The sequence below is a fragment of the Temnothorax nylanderi genome, unplaced genomic scaffold (genome assembly GCF_030848795.1).
Source record: "Temnothorax nylanderi isolate EJ_2023f unplaced genomic scaffold, tnyl_v1.0 TNYL_tig0497_pilon, whole genome shotgun sequence".
NCBI classification, from domain to species: Eukaryota; Metazoa; Arthropoda; class Insecta; order Hymenoptera; family Formicidae; genus Temnothorax; species Temnothorax nylanderi.
In genome coordinates this window covers 60087-87258 of record NW_027249559.1, presented here as the reverse complement: position 1 = coordinate 87258, position 27172 = coordinate 60087, and the positions used below count along the sequence as shown (strand labels likewise).

Here is a 27172-nt window from a genome sequence, read left to right as displayed (position 1 = left end):
CTCTAAATCACTAGAAATTTTTATTACGTTTTTCCTGTACTTCTTCAAATAATTCACCGATTGGTAATAAATGTGAGTCTATAATTTTGCTTCCATGTAAAAGAATTTTGTGCACTAAAGCAAATTCATGATCTGCGACATCAAAAACATACATATACGCAATTTAGTACAAATCGGTTTAATACTTTCTGTTTTCCAGCCGCTATATTACATCCACCATTTTGAAAGAAAACCCAATTCAAAAATCGGCTTCGACAACATTGTTCGGAATTAAATAAGCTTCAATTTAAAAAAAAAATGCATTAAAATTGAATAAGATTTGAAGGCTCTAGACAATTACGAAACACGATTTCTCATTTTGCCCCACTGTGCGACGTGCCGTGAGCGCGAGCGATCTCGAAAACAACGGTCCGCCATCTTTTCGGTCGGCCAAAACACCCGTTTTGCGACGATACGTGCGTACCATTTCCCTCCTACACAAACTGACGCACATGCAAGGGAAGACAGAATCACGCTCGAGGGAAACCTAACCTGAAATCGCCGTGAGCTGAAGTCGTGCGCCCGGCGCGCCACAGTGACGAGACTAGCGGACCAGCCCCGGGTGCTTACTAGCGGATAAGCCCCAAACATAAGTTTCAGGTTTGATCGCCCACGAAATATTAGACATTAACGATAATGAAAAAACTACACTGGATTCGTGTTCAGCATGCATTGCTCTTTATAATCACGTACCTCGAGATTTGGAGAGCAAATATTATTACAATATTTCCACGCGCAGAAAATTTCACTTTCACCTTCCGAAAACACGTTTGCCCTCGTAAAAATCATAACACGGCAGGTAACCTGCTGAAACTCCGTTGGTCACATGGGTACCATAAGCAGCGTTTACAATGTTAATAGCGAGTTCGCACAATATACAGGTTCCGAGATATTTGATTTGGCGGATTTACCCCGTTAGCGGTCTAGCCCCGGTCTCCCCTACTATAACTTACTCCGTGAACATATATGCACACACATACATAAAGAATAGATTTTTTTTAGATTTATGTTTCTTTAAATTTGATTCCTAATTATTTTTCAACTTTGATTCAATTCATTAAATAAATTCTTTATTTTGTCAGGTAGCATCTTTAGGCGTTATCATGCATGTTGTTAACGTTATTATATTAATATTATATTATGTTAAATATACGAATTTTATATTAATAATTATTGTACATTAATTGTAATTGCGTTATTATTTTTAATATTTACCGGTTATTATCATTACACGATTTTTGAACACTATAAAGATATGTTATATAGGAGTATAAGCAACAAGGAAGCGTCAGAATCAAAGGATCACCACTAGTCCGTTCGATCATCGATGTCAAGCGACGTTAGGTGCGGTACTGACTCGGATGGGTGACCGCGCGGCTGTATGCACACACGACATATACCTACATAATAAATGACTCATATTTATGTCGTTTTTAAAGCATTTTTAAAATTATTATGAACATATTTTATTTTTTAAAACAATATTTATAAAAGATTTTACAAATATTATTGAATATATTTATTTGCAATCTTTTAAAAATATTTTTGAAAATATTTTTCTGACATGATCTGACGGACATAGAAACATTCTAAAAATATTTTTGTAAATTATTTTAAATTATTTTAATCTTTCTAAAAAATATTTTAAAAATATTTAAAAAACATTTTTTGCTGTATGGGTGTTTATCCAAAATGTGGCGCCACATTTAAATGCAGCATTAGGCTGCGTTCTGCCCGTATCAGACTACGGATTGGGATTGAGATTGGATTGAAATTTGACCAATCAGAGCAAAGTTTACTAAACTTGAGATTAGTTTTCTCTGTTCTGATTGATTAAATTTCAATCCAATCTTAATCCCAATCCGTAGTCTGATACGGGCTTTCGGGGAGCGCACTATTAGCGCTATTGAATCATTCTGTCTTTATCGCTCATCAGGTGTAAAACAAAGGATAGAATAAGCAAATAGCGCTAATAGCGCGCTTCCCGAATCCAGCCTTAGTCACAGTTTGTGACAAAAATGCAAACAAAAATAAAAAATTTGTAAATATAATACGAAACCTCACAACCCTGGTGGAAATAATTTTACAAATTTTCACGCAAAAATTATGCGAAAACTACAATTTCTTATAATATAATTACAACTTTTCACGCTATTTTCACGTAATTTTTACGTCAAAAGTACGCGATTTGGGCCATGTTTGTAATTTTTCATAAATTTACGTAGAAATTTTTATGAATAACTACAACTTTTTGGATATACTACAAAATAAAATATAAAATTTACTTAAATTCTCTCGTTGAACATTATTTTATTGCTGAAAATCTTGATTACGTGCAAGCTTAATTAAATAAATTTATATTGTACTTAGAAAATTTGCTTACCACCGCTGGATTTGAACCTGAAACCCCTGGCTCTTGAGTCAGTCACCTTCCGCACTGTGCTACAACAATGATTGATGAAGACGTTTCGTAATGTCTATATATGTTACACTTATTGTTAGCAGACGTACGGAAGGTGTCAGCTCTTAATAGGGTCGGCTCATTATATATATATATTTCTTACAAAATTGATGTCGGTCATCTATTCGATATCGAATCGATGACTTATCGACATCGAATTTGACATTGAAAATCAGCCGATTTCAATCAAATTGTTTTGGCATTAAGTTGCTTCTTTCTAAGTTACTTGTGTTCAAAACTCTAAAAATTTTGTCTAAAATTAAGAGACTATCACCATATAGTATGCAGATAGTCATCGATTCGATGTCGATCGATATCGAACCGATGACTATGCATACTCTCATATGGTGACAGGCCGATATTCATAGTCGGTTCTTATATTCAAGTCCGTCTTAAGTTGAATCTTAAAATGTCATGAACCAATCGCATAGCCGTATTAAGCCTCTTGCACAATGCCAGGCAACAGGCAATAGGAACAGAAAATAACAAAAAAATCGTTAATTACGACCTAAAAAATTCGAATACTATGATTGGTTGGCAACAGGCAATAGGCACAGAATTTCCAACGTGACGGAAACTCTGTGTCTATTGCCTGTGTCACTGTTTATTCTGTATTTATACATGTATTTATACATGATTTCTGATTTCTATTCCCTGTTCCTATTGCCTGTTGCCTGGCATTGTGCAAGGGGCTTTGGCGTCTTAAGACATAACTTAAGACGGTCTTGAAATAAGATCCGACTATGAATACCGGCCATTAGTCTCTTAAGGGGGCATATACCTTTCTCGGACCAAAAAAACAGCATATTTCACGATTTTTTTCCGACGAAAATATAAAAGATACGAGGATCGGGTTTTTCGCAAATGAAAGTACATATTTTAAAGTGCATTTCCTGATTTTTTTTTTAATTAGTGATGGAAACCCCTTCCCCTACAGCCCCTCGCCCTAGGCCCTGCTTGTCGTGGAGGGTTTTGCGGTACCGGCGGAATCTCCAAGCTGGCTCATCTGAAGACAAAAAATAAAAAAGGGTCTTAAAGTTTATGATATTTTCTAGTCCCTGACGGATGGGATTTCCCAAATTTTGATTTTTAACAAAATGGCGGACTTCCAAACTTGAGACATCGATTTTTAGTCAAAATTTTCATTTTGTTTCTTAAAAAAAAATAGAAATAATTAAAAAATTGCAAAAAGCATCCGTCAGAGACTAGAAAATATCATAAATTTTAAAACTTTTTTTGATTTTTTATCTTCAGATGAACCAGCTCGGAGATTCCGCCGGTACCGCAAAAACATGCAGGGCCTAGGGCGAGGGGCTGTAGGGGAAGTACTTTCTATCGCAAATAAAAAACAAAAATCAGAAAATGCACTCTAAAATACGTACTTTCATTTGCGAAAAACCCGATCTTTGTATCTTTTATACTTTCGCCGGAAAAAAATCATGAAATATGCTATTTGTTTTTGTCCGAAAAAGGTATATGCCCCCTTAATTTTAGACAAAATTTTTAGAGTTTTGAACACAGGTAACTTAGAAAGAAGCAACTCTTGATGCCAAAACAATTTGATTGAAATCAGCTGATTTTTTTATGTTAATTTCGATGTCGATGAGTTTCCGGTGAATCGACGTTGAATTGACGTCGATTCGACATCAACCTTCTCACTGGATAAACATACTAAATATGCGACATGTTCGACATTTTTACATCAGGCTATGCTGAAATCTACAACTTTCAATAAGATCTGTTTCTATTCCTGCACTGCTAAACTAGTGCACACTGATGCAGTATAAGTTAGAGTGGGACAAGTATATCTTACATTTAATCATAAAAATATTTTTAGAATATTGTAGAAAGTTGTAAATAGTTGTAATTTTTACAATAATTTGCAACTTCTACAAATTACTAAAATTTTTATAAAAAATTTTGTTAGAACGTTGTAGAAAGTTGTAAATAGTTGATTTTTACAATAATCTACAACTTCTACAATTTACTACGTTCTCATAAAAAATATTCGCAGAATGTTGTAGATAGTTATAAATAGTTATGATTTTTACAATAATCTACAACTTCTACGATTTACTACGTCTCATAAAAATGTTCGTAAAAAAGTTGTTACAATTTTCTATTACTTTTTACAACTTACTACAATTTACTACAATTTACTACAATTCACCATGAATTTCTACAATTTTCACAAATTTGTAGAAATTTGTGATTTGTTGTAGAAGATTGCAATTTTTCATAGAAAATGCGTAAATTGTTGTAAAATTATTTCCACCAGGGAAATTAATAAAAAAATATAATACATAATATACTAATGATAAAAAAACAATATCTACATTAATAAGTAAATGAAAATTAAATATTGCAAATAAGGAATTAGAAAACGTTATTAATAAGGAAGTATACAGAAATGATTACTCGTATTGCAAACTGTAAGAACAATATTCCTGACACAATGTTATATTTAAAATCGTCTTAAGTTTATTATAAAATGCTATAATAAAATAGCCTTTGCAGCATCTTAAGATAAGCTTTTCTGTAATCTGAAATCTAAGATTGAACTATGAGCACCGTTCTAAGTTGTAGAGACGTGTAATTGATTGTAATATAAAAGAAAGTGTAGGAGTGATATTATATTAAAACAATTATAAATAAAGGAATGCAATTCTTCCAGAACATGTTTTTATTTTACATTTTGTACATTTTCCTTATTGCTTAATTTATACATTTTCTTCCTTTTTTCTTTTGATTATTATTTTGTACTATTTCTTTGTTAATTTTTCTTAACCTTATGTAAGTTCGAGTTCGAACGAGACAAGCAATGACTTCTTTCGGGAAATTATTGTCAACTTTTTGACAAACAATATTTGACAAACAATGTTGGAACAGATCCCTGTTTTAACCTTAACACTTCTTTAGCTGGTTTATTTTGTAATCGTGGTTTTGTCTTCTCAAGCATCAAACAATTTTCATCAAAATGGATTGCGCATATCGTTGCTGTAAGCATATTATATCATAATATAACACATGTAATAATGACATTGTATTGAGTTGGAAGTTAAAACATTAACTTAATTATCATTTTCTTTACATTAACTTACCCGAATCAACTTTCATATCCGTTTCTTTTCTTTGGCAGGCATTAAGCCATTGTTGACGAATAGATGTTTCTTTAGGAAAAGTAAAATACTTAATTCCTTTCGTCCCATTATGATTCGTACGATTCTTACAATTTTTTACACAGCACGTTGGCATAGCTTCTACGCAAAAATAGAATATCTAATATCTAAACACAATATAACCTTTAACTATACTTCACAATAATATGGGAGGAGCCATATTGCTTTTGGCATCTTGGATAAAATTCTGATTGGTCAAAGAAAATGACGACTGCGCATCCTCGAAACTGTTACACCTGTCTTCTAACACCATGCTCCTATATAACATATCTTTATCCCACGGAAAACAGTTAAATATGAACTTTATATGGACCTTAATAAAATCTCCATTTAAATTTTATTTGATTTAAATTAATGCTGAATAACTGCATTAATATGGCTCATATTTGTTCTATATATAAAACTTAATTAAGAATATAAGAAGAAATGCCGATATACATTTCGATTAAAAATCTCGAACATATGAATACATGTCGTATATTTTTAATCGACGTGTATACTCGTACGTATGTTTCGTAGTATACAAAGTATATATACGTACTTCTTACAGTATCATTTCATCATCAAAATATTCGTATTTAATTTGGCTTAATAAGGATTTAATTAGCTAATATATTCAATTTAAATATTAATCTTATTGAAACCATAGGGGAGACCGGGGCTAAGCCGACACTATTTTTTCAAAGGCAATTTTTAATATTTAATTAAAATTTTTAGGCAAATTCAATGGTACATATTTAAAGAGTGTTTCTTCAGGTACAAAATTGATTCAGGAAGTTTTGCTGTACGTCGCTTTGTTTTGCCGCCAGGAAAGAAAAAGTGACGCGAAGACAAATTTTCGAATTGAAAAATGCCGAGGCAAACTCGACACCCCGCCGGAGCAAACTCAACACTTTGTCTGATCGACACAAATTGATCTGGAACTTATTTTTTACTGTCTGAAAATGAAAATACATTGTTTATTGTGTATTTAAAAAGTACAAAAATTCGGAATAAAGTAGCTAGAACAATCATTTGAAATAATGAGAACAAAAATTGTTGAACTTTCAATTATCTTCATCTAAACTCATGTCTGAAAAACAATTAATGCAGGTAAACTCGCGATCGGACGTGCGCATACATTTGTCATGAGCCATACGGCTGCATGACAAGCATCGTTTGTTACTGGGAGCCGACGAAACGGCGTGGTGTTGACTTTGCCCCGGACGTTGTTTTTCACTTTTGTCACTTCAAAAACATGAAAATTTTGAAAATATCCAAAAACGATTATCGGATTCATATAGAGCATCAAATTTCCCATCAAAATCACTTACCGGTAGATTCGCAAGAGTAAAGCTCGATGAAAGAGTAGACATTTTCGAGAGATCAGAAAAATTACTTTTCACTATCAAAAACGCTTATGTCGCGTTAAAAATTACACTATAACTCAGAATGTTACCAAATTCCGTTGATAATACTGGCACATAAAGACGCATTTACAGTAGGAAAGGCAAGTTTCTACGATAGATTTAAATTGGCAAAAAGCCTAGTGTCAAGTTTGCCCCGTTGTCGGCTTAGCCCCGGTTTCCCCTATATGAAATTAATAAGTTGTACATTTTATTCAAATTTCATTAAATTCAAATAAAACTTTTATATGTTCTTAATATGTTGAATTCAAATAAGACCTTTATACGTTCTTAATGAGGCTTTTAAGGCACAGCGCGCACGCACCTGGGGCTGGATCCTTGAATTTATTCGCAAGAAAAACGTATGCGGAAATTCTGCTCTTATAAAAAAGTTGCAAGTTGATTAACTAAAAGCCATGCGATCAACTTGCAACTTTTCTGTAAGAGTAGAATTTGCGCATACTTTTCTCTTGCGAATAAATTCAAAAATCCAGCCCCTATTGTAGCTTGCCGAAATTTTGCGGTTTCAATCAACAGGCAATGTTTTTCAAACGTTTTGTAATATGTGTTTAAAACTGATTTTCAAATATTTTTCAAACGTTTAAAAAACATTGTCTGCCAATTAGGATAATAATGGGATTAGAGAATATGGTATCAACAGAGAATGAGTTATAAGATAAAAAAAAACGTTTATAAATTACAATTATTGTGTTTATATTGATTTGCTTTAAATCCAGTGGTACAAAAAGAAGATATGTAAACTTCTGATAAAATTAACGAAATGCGCAACACTTGCGCAGTAATCGAATACATAAAAACAAATATTAACCGCTAGCAACAAAAAGATTGATGCAGTTGCACAAAATATTAATCACCATAAAAACCAAGAATACAATTTGCTAGCTCAAAAGAATAAAAATAGAGACATTTTTTATATACTTAATCAAACTGAACCCTTATGGAAAAATACACTCAACTTTTGGTGTTAACCGTTAAAAAAACACCATAGAAAAACTCTTAAAGTTGGGTGTGATTTCGGACCAATTGAAGGTTAACCATTATTTGAAGGTTAATCTTCAATTGGCGGTCCGAAATCACACCCAACTTTAAGAGTTTTTCTTCGGATGATGATGGTTAACCTTCAAGTGATAGTTAACCTTCAATTAATGATTAATCCTTAAAAAATGACGGTATAAACCCTAAAAATATGAACCCTCAAATGAAAGTAACAAATATGGCGTCCCAATGAGAATCTCTTAAGGAGGGTGGTTAGTCAAATCAATTTGATAAGAATTAGTTCAATGGAGAATATTCGTCTATGGGAATCTGTCGTCCATATATGCCAAAGTTGAAGATAATCGTCTGCATGGTTGTCGAGTAATTAATTATTGAAGTTATACTCTTGTCTCTCTCTTATACACGGGCGACACAGCAAAAATGTTACCTAACCTGTAATGTAACTCTCGAAAGCAAATTAAATATTGCGATATTATATACGCATCAAGATCTTGTAGAGAGATTAGACGAAGAGGAGCTAATCAATTCATTTATAAAGAAAAAAAACTTGCACATTGCTTCCTCATAATTCTTAAGTGTGCAAGTAGAAACTTGCACATTGCTTCCTCATAATTCTTAAGTGTGCAAGTAGAAACTTGCACATTGCTTCCTCATAGTTTTTAAGTGTGCAAGTAGAAACTTGCACATTGCTTCCTCATAGTTCTTAAGTGTGCAAGTAGAAACCTGCACATTGCTTCCTTTAAGTTTTTAAGAGTGCAAGTAGAAACTTGCACATTACTTTGTCATAATTTTTAAGTAGGCAAATTATTTTTAAGTGTGCAACCTGCACATTGCTTCCTCATAGTTCTTAAGTGTGCAAGTAGAAACCTGCACATTGCTTCCTTTAAGTTTTTAAAAGTGCAAGTAGAAACTTGCACATTACTTTGTCATAATTTTTAAGTATGCAAATTATTTTTAAGTGTGCAAGTAGAAACCTGCACATTGCTTTCTTATTTATTTTTAAGTGTGCATTTTAAGTGATAGGGGTAGAAAAAATATTTTTTTTAGGCAGAAATCAGTAACTCTCACCAATTTTCGCGAAATTCAAAACAATCTTCCTTTAATGATACGTTCTATATATAAGATTACATATATAACTTGTACACTTTTTAGGCAAAAATCGGTAACCCCTTCACCGATCATTGCCAAATTCAACACCAACCTACCTTTAATGATACTTGCGATCTATCCATAAAAAAAATTAAGCTCGATATCTCAAAATTTGTGGAAATTAGGGCAATCTTGTAGATTCTTTTAGATAGAAATCGGTAACGCCTTTATTATTAACAATTTTTATTAATTCTATTATATTCTTCAGTTTTTTTACCCCTATTTTATATATAATTCTTTAAAATTTGGTTAATCAATTCTTAAGTTATAGAAATTTTAGTAAGTTTGGCTGTTTTTTTAACAGAAATCGGTAACCCCTTTATTATTAACAAAATTTATTAATTCTATTATATTCTTCAGTCTTTTCTACCCCTATTTCATATATAATTCGTTAAGATTTGGTTAATTAGTTCTGGAGTTATAGAAATTTCGGTAAACTTAGTTATTTTTTTTAACAGAAATCGGTAACCCCTTTATTATTAACAATTTTTATTAATTCTATTATATTCTTCAGTCTTTTCTACCCCTATTTCATATATAATTCGTTAAGATTTGGTTGATCAGTTCTGGAGTTATAGAAATTTCTATAAATTTGGCACAGACATACATACACACATACCGACATTTTTTTTTAATGCAATATTTCGACGTTTTAAAACACTCTGAACATATTGACATTAAAAACTCAAAAAACAATCTTTTCTTTGGTTTCTTGTACCCCTATTTTATATATAATTCTTTTAAATTTGGTTGATTAGAGCCAACTTTATACACAATCAAAGGTTCATATACGAATTTACGAAAACAAAGCTTCCTCTATGAGGAAGCAATAAGAATTTAATGAAAATAGGTGCAAATAACTCTTTACATATTTAGGAAAAACTTTCTCGAAGACTGAAATGATTCGTCTTTATAGTTATCAAGAAATTGTAAAAATAAAAAAAAACAGGACCACATTTATTATTTCCACATTTCAATGTGGATAATAACGTATTTGGGTTTCAATTGTACAAACAACTCTTTTTAAACCTTAAGAAACAGCAATTAAATGCATTCCACATATTTATTTGCTAAAATTCGTTTATTTCACGCGACGAAAATCTAACCTATATGCTTTCCCCCTGCCGCGCCGCCTGCCTCGCACCGAGAACTAACCAACCTCCTTAAGGACTCCGCTCGCTGAACTGGATTCCTCGCCTCGATCCTCCCTCTCGGACGCTAGCTGCCGCAGCTCTCCCTTTCCTGGCGGTGAGCTCTCCCTGGTGATCCGACTCTCGCTCGGTTAGTCTCCAGAACACGCGCCGCAACGATCAATCCGTCAAGAAAGAAATAACGGACTCGACACGTTCGAAGAAACGCAAGCAAGTGCGGCCATGACACCTAACGAGTGAGGAAGGAGGCGGGGGCTCTTTGAGAGTGGCGACTCGCGCGTCGCGCCATCTAATGTGAAACGATCGGGCGTTGTAAAACGCGAAAAGAATTCGAGCGCAATATCTGAACAAATTATTTAATTTTTAATAAGTCCAATTATTAATATTTATTTTCATAATTGAACTTATTTTTTATTTTGATAAATGTAAATACAAATATCTTATTGTATTAATATTTAATATTAATAATTTAATTAGTTGCTTAATTTAACTTCTTGTTTAATAAATGAGCGGATGTAGTACTGAAAATGTACCTATTATATAATATTTTAATTTTCAAAATTGTCAAATTACAAACAGGAATTTTGTTGTAACTTTTACAGTTATAAAGTAACTATTTAATGGAAATGGAAGCCTAAAAAAATTAATATTGTAACGCAATTATTATAATGCTCAAATTATAAAATATTTACATTATCCATGTCTGCCAATACAATATAATTTTTTATTCATATTGCATTCTATATAATGGCAATGTTATTATATATTTGACAGGCAAATCAAAATAGCTTTGAATCGATATCGAAATGATGAAATATCCATGTCTTAACAGAAAATACATAATTTGCCTGTTTTTCGATACATAGGGGAGACCGGGGCTAAACCGCCAGCGGGGTTGAACCGCCAAATCAAATATCTCGGAACCTGTATATTGTGCGAACTCGCTATTAACATTGTAAACGCTGCTTATGGTACCCATGTGACCAACGGAGTTTCGGCAGGTTACCTGCCGTGTTATGATTTTTACGAGGGCAAACGTGTTTTCGGAAGGTGAAAGTGAAATTTTCTGCGCGTGGAAATATTGTAATATCTGCAATAATATTTGCTCTCCAAATCTCGCGGTACGTGATTATAAAGAGTAATGCATGCTGAACACGAATCCAGTGTAGTTTTTTCATTATCGTTGATGTCTAATATTTCATGGGCGATCAAACCTGAAACTTATGTTTGGGGCTTATCCGCCAGTAAGCACCCGGGGTTGGTCCGCCAGTCTCGTCACTGTGGCGCGCCGGGCGCACGACTTCAGCTCACGGCGATTTCAGGTTAGGTTTCCCTCGAGCGTGATTCTGTCTTCCCTTGCACGTGCGTCAGTTTGTGTAGGAGGGAAATGGTACGCACGTATCGTCGCAAAACGGGTGTTTTTGGGTGTTTTGGCCGACCGAAAAGATGGCTGACCGTTGTTTTCGAGATCGCTTACGCTCACGGCACGTCGGCGAGGTACGGCGAGGCACGGCACGGCTCTGAGATCCCGCGATTTCCGCGCGAGAGTTGACATGCCGCGCGCGCTGTAGATCGTCCCGACTCCCGGCCGCGGTAAATCGTCGTTGTTGGTCGTTGTGTCAGTGACAGTCGCGCGTGCGACCGCATCGTCCAGCGTTCGCCGCATCGTCTCGGCGTCATTGTCGCCGCCGTTGTAGTGGTGGTGGTGTCGGTGGTGGTCATCGTCGTCGTCGTCGTCGTCGTCGTCGTCGTCGTCGTCGTCGTCGTCGTCGTCGTCGTCGTGGTGGTCGTGGCCGTTGTCGTCGTGGTGGTCGTGGCCGTCGTCGTCGTGGTGGTCGTGGCCGTCGTCGTCGTGGTGGTCATGGCCGTCGTCGTCGTCGTCGGCGGCGCGTCGAGGAATCGGCGCGAGGACGCCGTCGAGTCGGTAAAATGGTCGCGCTCCACCGCGAGCTTTTCTAACCCCCCTGTCGCTATTTATCGCTCCCCCGCGAGAAACGCGGCTTGGTTAGGTTGCTCGAGGGTCCGCGCTGATCCTATGGCACCGGAACGCCGTCACGCGTATTCCCCGTGGTTGCCCGCGTTGACAATGTGACGTGCCGTTGGGGAGTTTACGATTTGGTTAACCTCTGTATTCACGTGCCTAAATTGTTTTATGGAATAGGTAAAACAATTATTTTTTAATGTTTTGCATAAAAATTTTTAATAAATTTTTATATTTTTCTCTTAAAAAACAATTATTAAAATGTATCCTATCATTTTTCAGGATTACATGTACGTATATGTATTGAAAATGCAGTGTGGCGGATAAACCCCGGGGGGGTGGCGGTTCAACCCCGGCATTTTTGAGATTTCAATTTTTGCACCGTTGTCGTTTTTGTTCTATACCGGTTAAACAAAGCGACGTAGATAAAAATTTCCTTAATAAATTTTGTAGCTAAAGGTTCACTCTTTACAGTGGTATACCACATTTAACTTCAATTATTTATTTTGTTGTTAAAAATCGGCTCCGAAAAAAAACTGGCGGTTTAGCCCCGGTCTCCCCTATATATTTAAAATGATTAAAAACTCACATAGCATGCATATCAAAAAGACGTCCCGAAGATATCCCGAGAAGATATCCTATCTCCTAAATATATCTTCGGGATATCTTCTGGACGTCTTTTTGATATGCATGCTATGTGGGAAGCCAATGACCTACATAACTAAAACTGAAATTATAAAATATATGTACGATGTAGACAGTATAAAATAATTAACATAATTAAACATGCAGATTTGTGGTTGATAATGACAAAATTCAATAATAAACCTATAACCTAACAGACTACAACGCAAGACTAACATAACTCGCAGGTTTATTAAAATCTTATGAATCACAATTTTTGATTAAATATGAATATATGATGGGTCAATGGGAACACTTTCAGTTAAATAAAAATTTAATTTGGGTGTTAATTAAAATTTTATTTGTTTCAAATACAAATAAAATTTGAACTCAGGATGGTTAGATGCTTATTAAATATTAATATGATCCATATATGCGCCTGGACAAGTTAAATCCAATAGCAAGATCTTATTTAAATTTAATTTCGATCCAAATTTGGAACATATTTAAATTTAATTACTTTTATATTCAATATTTGGTTTTTATTTGAGTTTAATTTCGTTCATATAAATGACTAATATAAACCATATTTAAAACATATCTAACTCTTTTCCGCGGGATAGTGTTCAAAAATCGTGTCATGATAATAACCGTTAAATATTAAAAATAATAACGCAATTACAATTAATGTACAATAATTATTAATATGAAATTCGTATATTTAACATAATATAATATTAATATAATAACGTTAAGGGGATGCTGGAGTGGCAAGAATTACCGACATTTTTTTGAACAGACTAAACTTTGAATTGGCTTTACGGAATTGAAAAAACTTTTTTACAGAATTAAAGTACGCACAAAAACGGAGGGCGCTGCAGTCGATTTTACATCAAAAACGAAAAAAAATAGAAAAATTATAGTTCGACTCGTGACAACATTTGCTGCACATAAAAATTTAGACTTTGTACGTATAAAATAAGCATACAGCACCCTCGGAATTGCAAAAAAGAACAATGTTGTGCTTTCAGAAATGAGCCTAGAAGCTTTAGTATAAGAGAAAAATTTGTCTGAAAATCTCATATGTATGTATGCGTGCGGAGTAGTATTGCGTGTAGCGAGAGATGGCGCAGCAATCGAACAAAGGACAGATGTCATTTCGTTAGACAAAGACAGATATAGAGAAAACAAAATTAGAAATGTTGACATTATCGACACCGAGGAAGTTCGGCCGTCACTCCAGCATCCCCTTAAGGGGATCCTAAAGCCGTCTGTAATACCTACACTCGTACTTTAACAATATTTGCTTCGTATAAAAATTCTACAACTTGATGTTACAAAATGAGGGTGCAGGTCCATTCAGTAGACATCAAGGAATATCATACCGTTTGTAGAATTAGGCTGAGACTCCAAACAAAAAAGTTAAACGAAAAGTACGATTTAGAAAGACCTTTACGTTCACGTAATCGTACTTTTCGTTTAACTTTTTTGTTTGGAGTCTCAGCCTAATTCTACAAACGGTATGATATTCCTTGATGTCTACTGAATGGACCTGCACCCTCATTTTGTAACATCAAGTTGTAGAATTTTTATACGAAGCAAATATTGTTAAAGTACGAGTGTAGGTATTACAGACGGCTTTAGGATCCCCTTAACAACATGCATGATAACGCCTAAAGACGCTACCTGACAAAATAAAGAATTTATTTAATGAATTGAATCAAAGTTGAAAAATAATTAGGAATCAAATTTAAAGAAACATAAATCTAAAAAAAATCTATTCTTTATGTAGGTATGTGTGTGCATATATGTTCACGGAGTAAGTTATAGTACTATATTTTCAATTATTCTTACAATATTTCTGCAATGTTGTTCTAATATTTCAACGAAATGTTGCAATTGTCTTTACAACATTACATTGCAACTTGTAACGTTCCTGCAATGTCTTGCAAGCTTCTATGCTGTATGGGTCTGTTTTAATTAAGAAAAACTCAAAAAATGAAAATAAAATTGTCGTGTACCAAATTTGGTCTTAAAATGACGTCTAATTCATGTCCTTTTCATGACGTCATACTTTCATATCCACAATAGGACGCCAAATACACGTCATGTAAAGGACATATGACGTCGTGGACGAAATATGACCTTAAATTGACGTCAATAAGACCATGTGTGCTACCTGGGATATTTACATGGGAAGTATATACATATATATATATATATATATATATACAATTTCTGTAACTTTTAAAGTAAATATCTCAGAAACGGGTCGGACAATCGATCGCAAATTTAACACAGGTTTCTGGGATATATAAGTGCACAATCTCTGTAAATTTCAGCTTTATCCCTTTATTTTGACATAAGCGACATACATCTTTAATTAAGAATATTTTATAATATTTCAAAAATATTTTTGAAAATATTTGAAAAAAGATTATAAAACCAATAAGAAATAAAAATATTTTTTAAATATTTTGAAACAAGATTATGATACAATAAATATGTAGATTAGAATTAATATTTTAAAAATACATTTCAAATATTTAAGAAAATTTTATCTGGGTGATAAAAAAGAACGTTTTTAAAAATATTTTTAAAATATTTTTAAAATATTCTTAAAAATGTTACCACAAAAGGTTTTTAAACTATTTTAAAATATTCCTAAAACCATTTTAAAATGTTTCTCACAATATTTTTATAGAAATATTTAGAAATATTTTTTGAAAACATTTTGTGCTGAATGGGACTCAGCGAGCATGATACGAACAGTGCTATTGGAAAACATTCTCAGTGTAATTAAGTTTTTCTTCTTTTTTCTTTTTTTATTTATGACAACAAACTTACCCTTTTGACGAATTAATTTTTTAGCACTTGTGACTTTTCTATCAAAATCTCATGAACAGTTGACTGAGAATGGTTTGACGATGGTACATTTTCCTCATCAGGTACTTTCAATTGTTACACACGACTTAAATTCCGTACATTCATTAACCTAACTTATTGACGCTGCGATTCTTATAATTGTTGTTTGTTAGATCACTTGAGAAGGACCCGAAGCCTGGGTCGAAACGTCGTAAAAGTTATGTAATTTTTGCCAATTAGTAGTCGATTAAATATATGCACCTTTTGTTATTTATTATTAGCGGAACAAACACGTACTTCTTGATAATAATAAATAAATTTAAAATATTTTTTTAAATATTTTGGAACGAGATTATAAAACAATAAATATGTAGATTTGAATTAATATTTTAAAAGTATATTTCAAATATTTAAGAAAATATTGTCTGGGTGATAAAGAAGAACATTTTTATAAATATTTTTAAGGTGATGCTGGAGTCGTCTGTTTTATCGATAAAATTACCATTTTCTTTCTACTCATGTAGTGTCGTATTAATTTGACAGAATTAAAAATGCTTCTCCATAATAGCAGTACATACGTCACTGATTCAGGGAAACTCCGATTTTATATAGAAAACGAGAAAAAATTACGGAATTACAGATTTCCTTACCTACTTTTATCCTAATATGGCGTCTCGAGTTACAGTGATCGCTGTCAACTCATCACAAAATGTGCTTCATATAAAAGATATACCATTGATACGAACGTGAAAACGAGTTTCCCTGAATTGCACAACAAGAAAAACATCGATGAACCCTCCAAATCGAGATTAGAAGTCTTATAAGTGTATAGGTATCCTTGTCTATACAAGGACAGATATAGGTTTCGATAACATAGAAAATGGTAATTTTCTAAAATTTTCTTAAAATTTTCTTAAAAATGTTAGCACAAAGGATTTTAAAGCATTTTAAAATGTTTCTTACAATATTTTTATAGAAATATTCAGAAATATTTTTTGAAAACATTTTGTTCTGTATGGGAATTACACCAATTGGTAGATTGACAGAAAAGCCAATTATGTGCATTTCTAACCATTTCTTTAATAAAATATTCTTGTCAAGTTCTATCACAAATAAAAAGTGTTTGTAATCTAAAAAGGAAGCGTTTTTAGACTCATGTTTACATGACTTTTATCCTTACAGTGAGTAGAAAATGCTATATAAAGTTTGGCCATTTATTTCTAAAATACTCTCTATGTGTGTTGTATATGCATGTATACGTATGTATAGCATATATACATACATTTCTATGTATAGTCAGATTTATTGGCTGGGAGATTTAAATTATCGGATAACGGATATGGATGCAGCAACAGCTAAGCAGTACATTTCAGAGGGTAACTACGGCCCGGTCTTAGCATTGGATCAACTTGGACATCAACGCAAGGCAGGACGTGTGTTTCAAGGATTTCAGGAGGCCGAAATTAACTTCAAACCCACATATAAATATGATCCAGGTACCGACAACTGGGATTCAAGGTATCCTAAAAATTGTATTAAATTTCCAAAATGCACCTATCATTTATTATGTAAAATTTAATCTAATCTGTTAATCTGTTCCTTTTTTAATGCTCACATCGACAATATATAGCGAGAAATGCAGAGCTCCAGCTTGGTGTGATCGAGTATTATGGAAGGGAGATATGATTAAATCAGTCGGTTATAAAAGTTATCCGGAACTAAAGATATCTGATCACAAGCCGGTCAGTGCAAGTTTTGATTCTCAGGTAAGTATGCAAATATATATGAATACTGATTTCTTATTCTTTTTTTTTATTAATTACGTATTTATCACTCGAAAGAGATGGCATACTATTGTACATTGCGTTATATAATTTTCCAAAACAGATACGAATTATAGATACGGCTAAGTATCGTAAAATTCATGAGGAAGTTATGAAAAAACTGGATAAATTAGAGAATGAATTTTTACCTCAAGTAATGGTCGACACCACGGATATTATCTTTGATATTTTGAGATTTCTCGAGCCTAGCAGTAAAGAGCTTATTATCGCTAATACAGGCCAGGTAGAGTGAATAAATAATTATTTCTTATTGAATAGATAATTAATTTTTGCCATGTTATGACATGCATACGCAGAGAGGGGGAGAGGGAGGGAGGAGGAGAGAGAGAGAGAGAGAGAGATAGAGAACACACAATCTTTACTTTTATTCTTTATGTTTATATTCTACAAACTAGGTACCAGTACAATTTGAATTTATAAAAAAGTTAGACGATACAAGTTACTGCAAGGATTGGTTGCACATAGAACCCTATACAGGCTTCATAAAACCAGGTAAAATTTATCATTTATAATTACAATTTCTCTTACACTTTATTAAATGTATCTCTCTATGTTAATATATTTTTATATTATTATGTATTTCCTTCTCCTTATGTTAAGGTGAAAAATGCGATATTAAACTAGAAGTGTATGTAGACAAAAAGACTGCATGTAAATTGAATTCCGGTGAAGACAAGTTGTATGATATATTAGTATTGCATCTTGAGGGAGGCAAAGATATTTTCATTACTATAACAGGTATATTACATGCACATAATAGCAACGACAATATATAATAGAACTGAGGTTATTTATTTTTACATTTTTATATCATAAGTCATTAAGTCATGTTAGTTTAGAAATAATAATTATGCAAATTAATGACATTTTTCAGGCACTTATGAGAGGAGCTGTTTTGGCTCTTCTATGGAAGCACTTGTTCATATTTCAGTTCCAATTAGAGAAATCCCTATTGGACGATTAATCGAATTGGTAAATATCTAAAAATTGACAGGTATTTTATTATTCCAAAAGTTTCTCTGTAATCTAATTTATACCTTAAATTTAATTTAAAAACTGCAGGAGAATAATAAAAATCTCACGCAAGAACCGTATCCAGTACCGAAAGAGATATGGCACTTAGTAGACAGGCTATATCGGCATGGCCTTAAAACTTCAGGACTTTTTGAAACGCCAGGCCTTCATAGTGAGATTGTAGCTATTCGAGATTGGCTAGATGAATGGAGTCAAGATCCAATGCGTATCCTTTTGATATTTTAAAAAATACAATATATATGTATATGCATATGTATGTATATGTATGTATATGTATGTATATGTATGTATATGTATGTATATGTATGTATATTAGGGTGGCAATATTTTTGGGTCAAAAATTTGATTTTAAGTCTCACCCCTTAAATTCGTTCTACGAACTCTCAAATGAAGACCCTTGCAGAGCAGGCGCTGTAACTTAATATTTAGAGGTCGCTCAAAGCTTCTAAACATGACATTTTTTTCGAAAAAGTGGTAAAAAACTGCATTTTTCACTCATTTTCACTGCTAAATCTCTTTTAGTTACCTTATTAAAGTACCTGTCCATCAAGTTTGAAGTACAACACATGAAACAAAAATGTAAATATAAGTAATTAATACAATCTTTGGCATAAGATCATCTATAGCAAATATAAAATGATTTAATGAATTTAACCATTTTTTAACCATCCGCGGCTTATAATCTTGTTTTGTAAGTAAATATATCAAACGTCACTTTAGAAAAACATTCTATCATCTTCAAACTAAAGCCTCTCTAAAGTTATATGCTGTAGCTTAAAAATTAATGGTCGTTAATTGCTTCAAAATATTGCTATTTTATAAATAGTGTACTTAAAGTAATTTTCTACATTGAATCCTTTTATTATTTTGGAAAATAAATTATATTATCAATATATCATTTAAATAAAGTCTACGTTTCCCGCAGGAAGTTTTCGTGCATCGCATTTATTAGATTTCATATAGTTTATGCTATAGGTGATTGTTTTAATGAATTTTGTATGTATTATGTACAGTCGGCTACTAAAAAAACAACACATGAAATTGGCCGCGTATTGGATCTCTTCTTCTTTCTTGGGTAATGGCTCCTAATTTTTGAGTTGGTGCTTCCCTGGGGCACTAAAAAATTTTAACTAAAATCCCCTATATTGTAGTATATTGTTTGAAAGGGCATAAAAAAAGAAAAATTTTGACATAAACCAGAGATCGATACGTTAACCCATTCGGGAGTTATTTAGGGTCAAAGTTCGGAAAAACCAATTTTTGAACCTAAATAACTTTTGAATGGGTCAACGTATCGACCTCTAACTTGCGCCAAAATTTTTCTTATTTTATGCCTTTTCAAAGGATATAGGGGAGACCGGGTATGTGTCCACACTTTACGCTTTTTTCAAGTTTACTAAAAAACTAATAAAGATATTTGGCTAAAATTTTAATGGTATAACCTTTCAACCTTGCTATTAAAAAAAACATAATTAAAATCGTTGATCTTTTAACATTTTAAAGAGGCGAATTTTTTAAGTGGACAAGTCAAGCGTAGACAGATACCCAGTAAACAATTTGTCAGCAAATTGTAACCAAATTGACACCAAATACGCGCAAAACTTGTCGACAAATTCGGTGCGATCTGTGTCTGCAATACGCTTGTGTTTTGCTAGCAAAGCTTGTGTACATGACTTGACACCAAATTGACGCCAAATATCGAGCAAAACAGGGCAGCAAAAGTTCAACGGCAAATTTGCGCCATATTGTGAACAAGGCTTGCCAACAAAAGCTCGACAGCAAATTTGTGCCAAATTGCGAGCAAACCTTGACGAAAGAACTTGACGCCAAATTGACACCAAATACCGAGCAAATCTTGATGACACAGCTTGACGCCAAATTGCAGCAAGCCTTGTTACGTAGCCATTAATAAATACTAATATTTTTTTTTTTTAGGAAAAATTAAAAGCATTAAATTATAAAAAAGCATATAATTTGTTATTGATTTACAATAAATTATTTTATACATATGTTACATATGTTAAAAGAAATCTTTATATTTATAAAACATTATAAGACATTTATAAAATCTAACGGTGGCAATAAAGTAATTAATTATATATTAATTACAGTAAATGTTATACAATGTGAATTTACTGACATATGCAAACATTTAACTTTGTCAACAGCACATACAATATTTGTAAACACTCGAGAATCTTATATAATGCCTGGAACACATACTCCGTGCGCAGATAATGCATTGGCCGGTATAAGAAGGATTTATAGAATCTTACTGAAAACACGAGTATAATTTCTATGAAAATGCATCTAAAACAATATTCTTATAAACCTAATACTACTAACTTTCCTTTCTTTAATCATACAATAATAACTACCGTGCATATTTAAACAACTAGTTCAAACTTGAAACACGATTTATTATTTGCAAGAATGCAAAATTGAAATAAACAAATGTTCACAATGTGCATAGTTCGTCGATTACGATGGAATAATGCAGTACTGTTGTCAGAAAGAAATAACAAAAGAATAATATACATCATTTAGGTGCAAGCAACCGAAGTGAATTTTGTAGTGTTTGATGTAATAGAAATTAATATACAGCAGAAAAAAACTGTTCAAACAAAACTTTTAAACCGTTTAAACAAAACTTTTAAACTATTCAAACAAAACTTTAAACTTTTACAGATAAAAAAATACACGATATTTCATCAACAGTTCCAAGATTATTTTGAGAAATATTTTAATCAAAGAAAGAATATGTAAAATTTTTAATATTGCAAGAATATAATAGTTATAAAACTAAAGCATTTCCCTTGTATTTTAAATTGTTTTAAATTGTTTCTATTTCAAACTAATATTACAATTTTGCCTTAATCAGATTCAAACGGCAAGTAGAATGAAACATTTTATTACATAATATTACATATTCTTTATACTCTTATAACTCTTCTTTAAGATTATAAGAGTATAACTCTTTATACTCTTATAACTCTTCTTTATAACTCTTATTTTCACGAAACATTTCGAATATTTTTTATTCTCATCACTATTCTCGCAGTTTTCAGAATTATCATCGTTGTCATCTGAATGAGCCTCGTTATTGTTGCCGGTGTGTCTGTTAATGTTAAATATATCTCTATAATTATCGTTATTTTCGAAATCAAAGTGTTCAGAGTACTCAAAATGATCAGAATTATTAGAAAATTCAGAATGGTGAGGAAGTTCAGAATGATGAAAAAGTTAAGAATAATGAGAAAGTTCAGATTCTTTTTGATTATGAAGAAAATCTGGTATTACGGAACTTTGGCTTTTAACGGAAGCATGTGCTTGCTGAATATGCGACTGATCGAATTCAATTAAAGAATCTGTTGAATTGAGTTCTTCTACAACATTCACTTTCTGTCTTTTAACTTTCTTAGAAAGCTTATGAAACTGTGTTTTTTGGCATGTTCTAAAATAAACTGCAAATAAATTTAAATGTTATGTTTACATAAAATACATAGATTTCAAAATATATACTATCTTTACTCTTTAAAAACATTTATTTTTTCAGATTTTCTACTGCACAATCACTATAACAAATGGAATGTTAATGGAAAAAAATATAACTAAATTAATTAAACTAACAGTACAAAATAAACTTATAGGATGGAAGGCTGGCTGATTTTCTCGAGTTATAAAAAGGTCATCAATTTAAATTTAAAAACAAAATCTCGTTTAATTAAACAAATTTTAAATACAATTAACGTTTTACGTTTCGACTTTATATACTTAGTCTTCTTCAGAAACCTGATACATAAGAGATAATACATAAAAAATAATTAAAAAATAAAAAGAAATAAAATTGCTACAGATAAAAAGGATAGAGAACAAAGCCGCATACTTTGGACTGACTTGCCAGAAATGTAGCTAAGATCTACACTATGACATAGTATAGACCTTAGCCACAATTAATGTATATACGAGTTGTCAAAAATAGAATGAAATAAGTCAAGTAATAAAATTGTACTATTATCTATACTGTTGTTATTATTATCAAACGATATTATTTATTATTTGACAGTGTAAAATTGTAATGCATATATTAAAATTACATTAGGGCTAGAATATAAACCAGACCCACAAGAATGAGAGCAATTCCAAGATCTCAAGACGAGAATTAACCAGATCTTACAGGGCGGAATTAAGGAGTCTGGATTACTGATTGAAATCAAAGTAAGAAAAGAAAAGAAAAAAAAGAAAAGAAAAGAGAGGGGGGCCTCTGCTTTTGTCTACGAGATCAATTCTAAGGCTAGAATATAAACCAGAGCCACAAGAATGAGAGCAATTCCAGATCTTAAGACGAAAATTAACCTTGCAGAGCCCCTTGTACTACCACGATCAATGTCGATCTTCCAATATGGCGTCCCAAATGAGAATATCGGAAGGGCCCTGCTCGCTGGACCGGACTCCTCGCCTCAATCCTCCCTCACAAGCTCTCCTTTTCCTGGCGGTGAGCTCTCCTTGGGAAGTCGAATCTCGCTCGGTTGGTCTCCAGAATACGTGCCGCTTAGCTCAATCAGTTACGAAAGAAGGAAAACGTACTCGTCTCGTCCGAAGAAACGCAGCAAGAGCGGCCATGACACTGAACAAGAGCGAGGAAGGAGGTGGGGGCGCGTTGAAAGTGGCGACTCACGTGTCGCGCCATCTGAATGAAACGCCCTAAACATCGCTTGGTATTTGGCGTCAATTTGTTCTTAAGTTTTGTTACCAAAATTTGCTCAATATTTGGCATCAATTTGGCGTTAGGTTTAGTCAACAAACTTTAACAGCAATTTGGTGCCAATTTGTTATCAGGTACTACTAAGCTTTGCTCGATATTTGGTATCAATTTGGCGTCAATTGTGTACGCATGTTTTGATACGTATTTGCTAGCAGTTTGTCGACAACATTTGATAAAACAAATTTTGATGCAAATTTGTACCATTTCTGAAACCAAAATTTGTAGCAAGTATTTGGCATTATTTGTTCGAACAGATTTGGCTATCTGGGTAGCCCCATATGCGGGGCTATATCTGTCTACATTCGAGGGGCTATCTGTCCACATAATAAAAAACATTATTTATATTAATTTTTATACTTATTTATAATATTATTTATTATTAATATATAATATTGAAAAAACTGCCTAGTCGTTGGAGTCAGAGAAGTAGTAGGCACTTTGTGTAGATTTTTTGACAAGTTTCCTGCGTAGAGCTGATTTTTCTTTATATACGGTGGCATCAAACTGATTTTGAGTCTGTTGCAAAATCAATGTGATGAGTTTCTTTTGTCCCCTCAATTCTTTAATCTTTTTTTTTATTTAGGGCCTTTACTTTATCCTCGGCAGCGTTTGAAATAGAAAATACTCAATAATTTAAGACAAACTCATATATTTAACTTGACGTGTATTAGAATCGTCACCAAATTCTTGAATCGCAGGATCAAGTAGTTGCTCGTAGGTCACTTTTTTACAGTAGCGAGTGAGAGCCCGAACATTTATTCCAAAGTCTAACGCTGTTTTTACGAAAAAATTCTCGCTCAATTTTGATTCTTTTAATCGCTCTAAATATAATTTTATTGCATATGTCTACCTTATCCGTCTTAAGAAAAGTCTTTCTTTTGTAGTTACGCACCATTATCTATTTATAAAAGAACAATTATTCGTCATTGAAGTGTGGACACATTGCCCCATCAAAAATAGGACAGATAGCCCCGACCACATTTTTCAGTCTTTAACATGTTGCCAATTTTAGATAATGCGGAATTAAGATTTGACGCTTCTCACACCTGATAATTATATATTAATTGATAATATTATGAATTGCTTACTTAAATAAACTACTGTCGCACAGCAAATTTTTCGACCGTCGAAAAATATGAATAATTGTTTTCGCTTTTCTATTTAAAAAATTGAAAGTGACCTTCATATATATATATATATATATATATATCATATTTATATTTATATACATATACACGGTGTTTCAGGTTAAATGTCCTAACTTAAAATATGAACCTCAATTAGGACCTCAAAACAAGAAAAAATTTTCCTCTAGAGGTATGCCCGTAAATGCTTTATTTAAGAGATATTGATATCTAAACATTTTCATTATATTATGAAATTGTTATCAGGTTATAATAAATAATTTAATAATGTGCTTTAACTACTTTAGTAGCTGAGAGTAGCTGTTATTGTTTCACATGTTATGGGGCACGGTTACAGCTGCTGTAAACAGACGGCCTAAATAATTTAGGTCAAATTTGAGGTATAGGCCGCGGCCTAAATGCAGGGTGTAACCGTGCCCATTGTTTAATTGCCTGTGATATTCCCTGTTCTTATTGCCTGTTACTTGACATTGTGCATGAGCCTTAAGGACGGAACACAATACAAAGGTACAGGCAATAGGAATAAAGAATAGCAACAGAATATAGATTTTCAACCTATCAGAAGCCGTGTATCAATGCATTCTGTTGCTATTCCCTATTCCTATTGCCTGTACCTTTGTATCGTGTTCCGGCCTTTAATATTTGTTTGACCTTGAGTATAGGCGTCAAGATGACGTAAAGATCACTTTCAATTTTTTAAGTGAAACCCCTATCTTTTATTGTATCATATTTTTCTAGCTATTAATTAATTTAAGCAACTTTCATGTAAAATATTTTTTTATTTACCCAATATTTATTGAGATATTTAATTAAGGAAAACTTGGTAACTTTTTCAATATTTAGCTTGATATCTCGATAATTATTTGTCAGAGGGAAAAGTGGTACAGGATTTCTTGATTTGATTTGATCTTAAAAGTATGCTGTTGCAATAGTATCTCAACTTATATAAATACTTGTGTATACACGAAAGTTCAATCCACAATGACCCACCCCGTGAATGCGTGTATATACATACATGCACGCACACATACATACATATCGTTGTTCCTTGACTAATTATTCTCGTTACATACAGCTGGTGGTGTACATTCGGTAGCAGAGGCATTATTGCTACTTTTAGAATCTACCGCTGAACCCTTGATACCATATAATCTGCATAATGTTTGTCTATCTGCGGCAACCAATTATTTACAATGCAAACAAGTAAATCAAATCGGAAACTGACATTTTACTATATGTAATATTTTTTTGTACAATCAAAAATTCAGATTATATATTTTTCTCATTTACAGATTGTAATGCAGCTACCCGAGACTAGAAGAACAGTCTTCCTCTATATCAGCTCGTTTTTGCAAGAGTTATTAAGTCATACGCAAGATAACGAACTCGATGCTAAGACGCTTGGTAAAGTTGTTCTTATTCATATATTTCTCTTGCCCATTTCTGTCTCATTCTTAACCCTTTGAGGACGGGCGAGCGCTATATTTGCCACTCTCCTTTATTTTGTGTAAAGGCTCGCTCGATTTTCATGTAACCTGGCTTATTGGAATAATTCGCTAATGTTTTATTCGAATTTAAGATTAAGAAACAAAATTAAAAATGGTGAATCCAAACAAAATTTCAAAATCTGATTATGCAATAATCTGATTATTGCAAAATTTGATTTTAGGAAATTTTTAACGTTACTAAATATATATAATTAATATCAAGTTTCCAGTTTCTTTTTGTTTGACATTTATCGATTCCAAGAACACCGTAAATCGAGTTTTACGGTAATTGGATTGTTTTGAAATTTGACCCACTATATTGATATCGCGATCCTGAAAGCCCTTAAAAAAGATTTTTCATAAATTAGTTTTTTAGAAAGCTCTCGTCCTCAAAGGGTTAATTTATCGTTCTACTACCACATATGTGGGCATTGATACTTTAAAAACCACCAAGATACTTTAAAAACATTGTATTATTTGTGCAGCGACGTTGTTTGGATCAATATTTCTGAGAGATCCGCCAAGAAGCCGGGACGATTGTCATCAGAGAAGTCGCGCAACTCAAATTACCTTTGATAAAAAGAAAGCTGCGTTTGTTTATCATTTCTTGGTCAACGACCAAAGCGATTTTATATTGGGTCGATAACGAGCGATTTGAACATTCGAAAGAATATCAGCAACACGACGAATTTTTCATTTACAGCTTTAAAATAGAGAAAAAATAATTAAATTAGTTAATCTTACTGCAATTATTATATCACTTTTTTAATAATATAATATCAAAGATAGGACGTATGCTTTTTCATTCACCGCAATTAAAGCATTATTTTGAAAGCTGCATAAGTATAATTCAGTGAATATCTATCATAGTTAATGAATTTTGTACAAATATATTATTAAAAATACGAGAATCAGTACAAAAGTAATGCCTCCTAACTTTTTTCTTTCGAATCTGGCGGCATAGAAAATGTTGTGTTTCACTGAGGGTGACAGTACATGAAACGTAGAAAACAAAATTAACTAGACTTTACTAGATTCTCATGGT

General features: G+C 32.8%; 1 protein-coding gene across 6 annotated transcripts; it reads left to right on the top strand.

The window, feature by feature from the left end:
• Positions 1-15633: 15633 nt before the first annotated feature.
• Positions 15634-27053, top strand: Ocrl (Oculocerebrorenal syndrome of Lowe). Of its 6 annotated transcripts, none has more exons than XR_011721250.1 (10): positions 15635-17369; positions 17482-17617; positions 17739-17918; positions 18091-18187; positions 18296-18433; positions 18570-18667; positions 18758-18935; positions 22287-22417; positions 22587-22727; positions 22833-22985. XR_011721250.1 is itself a non-coding variant. In XM_071722555.1 (10 exons), exons 1-10 carry the CDS (start codon positions 17044-17046, stop codon positions 26771-26773), a joined length of 1554 nt encoding a protein of 517 aa, XP_071578656.1. In that variant the 5' UTR covers positions 15673-17043; the 3' UTR covers positions 26774-27053. The 6 variants fall into 6 exon arrangements, 3 of the variants coding, with proteins under 3 accessions (XP_071578657.1, XP_071578656.1, XP_071578658.1); XM_071722555.1 differs by lacking the exons at positions 22287-22417; positions 22587-22727; positions 22833-22985 and adding exons at positions 25716-25843; positions 25933-26044; positions 26613-27053 and having other exon boundaries at positions 15673-17369; XM_071722557.1 differs by lacking the exons at positions 22287-22417; positions 22587-22727; positions 22833-22985 and adding exons at positions 25716-25843; positions 25933-26044; positions 26613-27053 and having other exon boundaries at positions 15681-17347.
• Positions 27054-27172: the final 119 nt, after the last annotated feature.

Bases quoted from the DNA above. Each gene is read 5' to 3' on its own strand.
- Ocrl (XM_071722555.1), top strand. From the start codon at position 17,044: ATGCTATATAAAGTTTGGCCATTTATTTCTAAAATACTCTCTATGTGT. The intron at 17,370-17,481 runs GTATCCTAAAAA...GACAATATATAG, and splicing joins ACCGACAACTGGGATTCAAG to CGAGAAATGCAGAGCTCCAG. The intron at 17,919-18,090 runs GTAGAGTGAATA...TCTACAAACTAG, and splicing joins TTATCGCTAATACAGGCCAG to GTACCAGTACAATTTGAATT.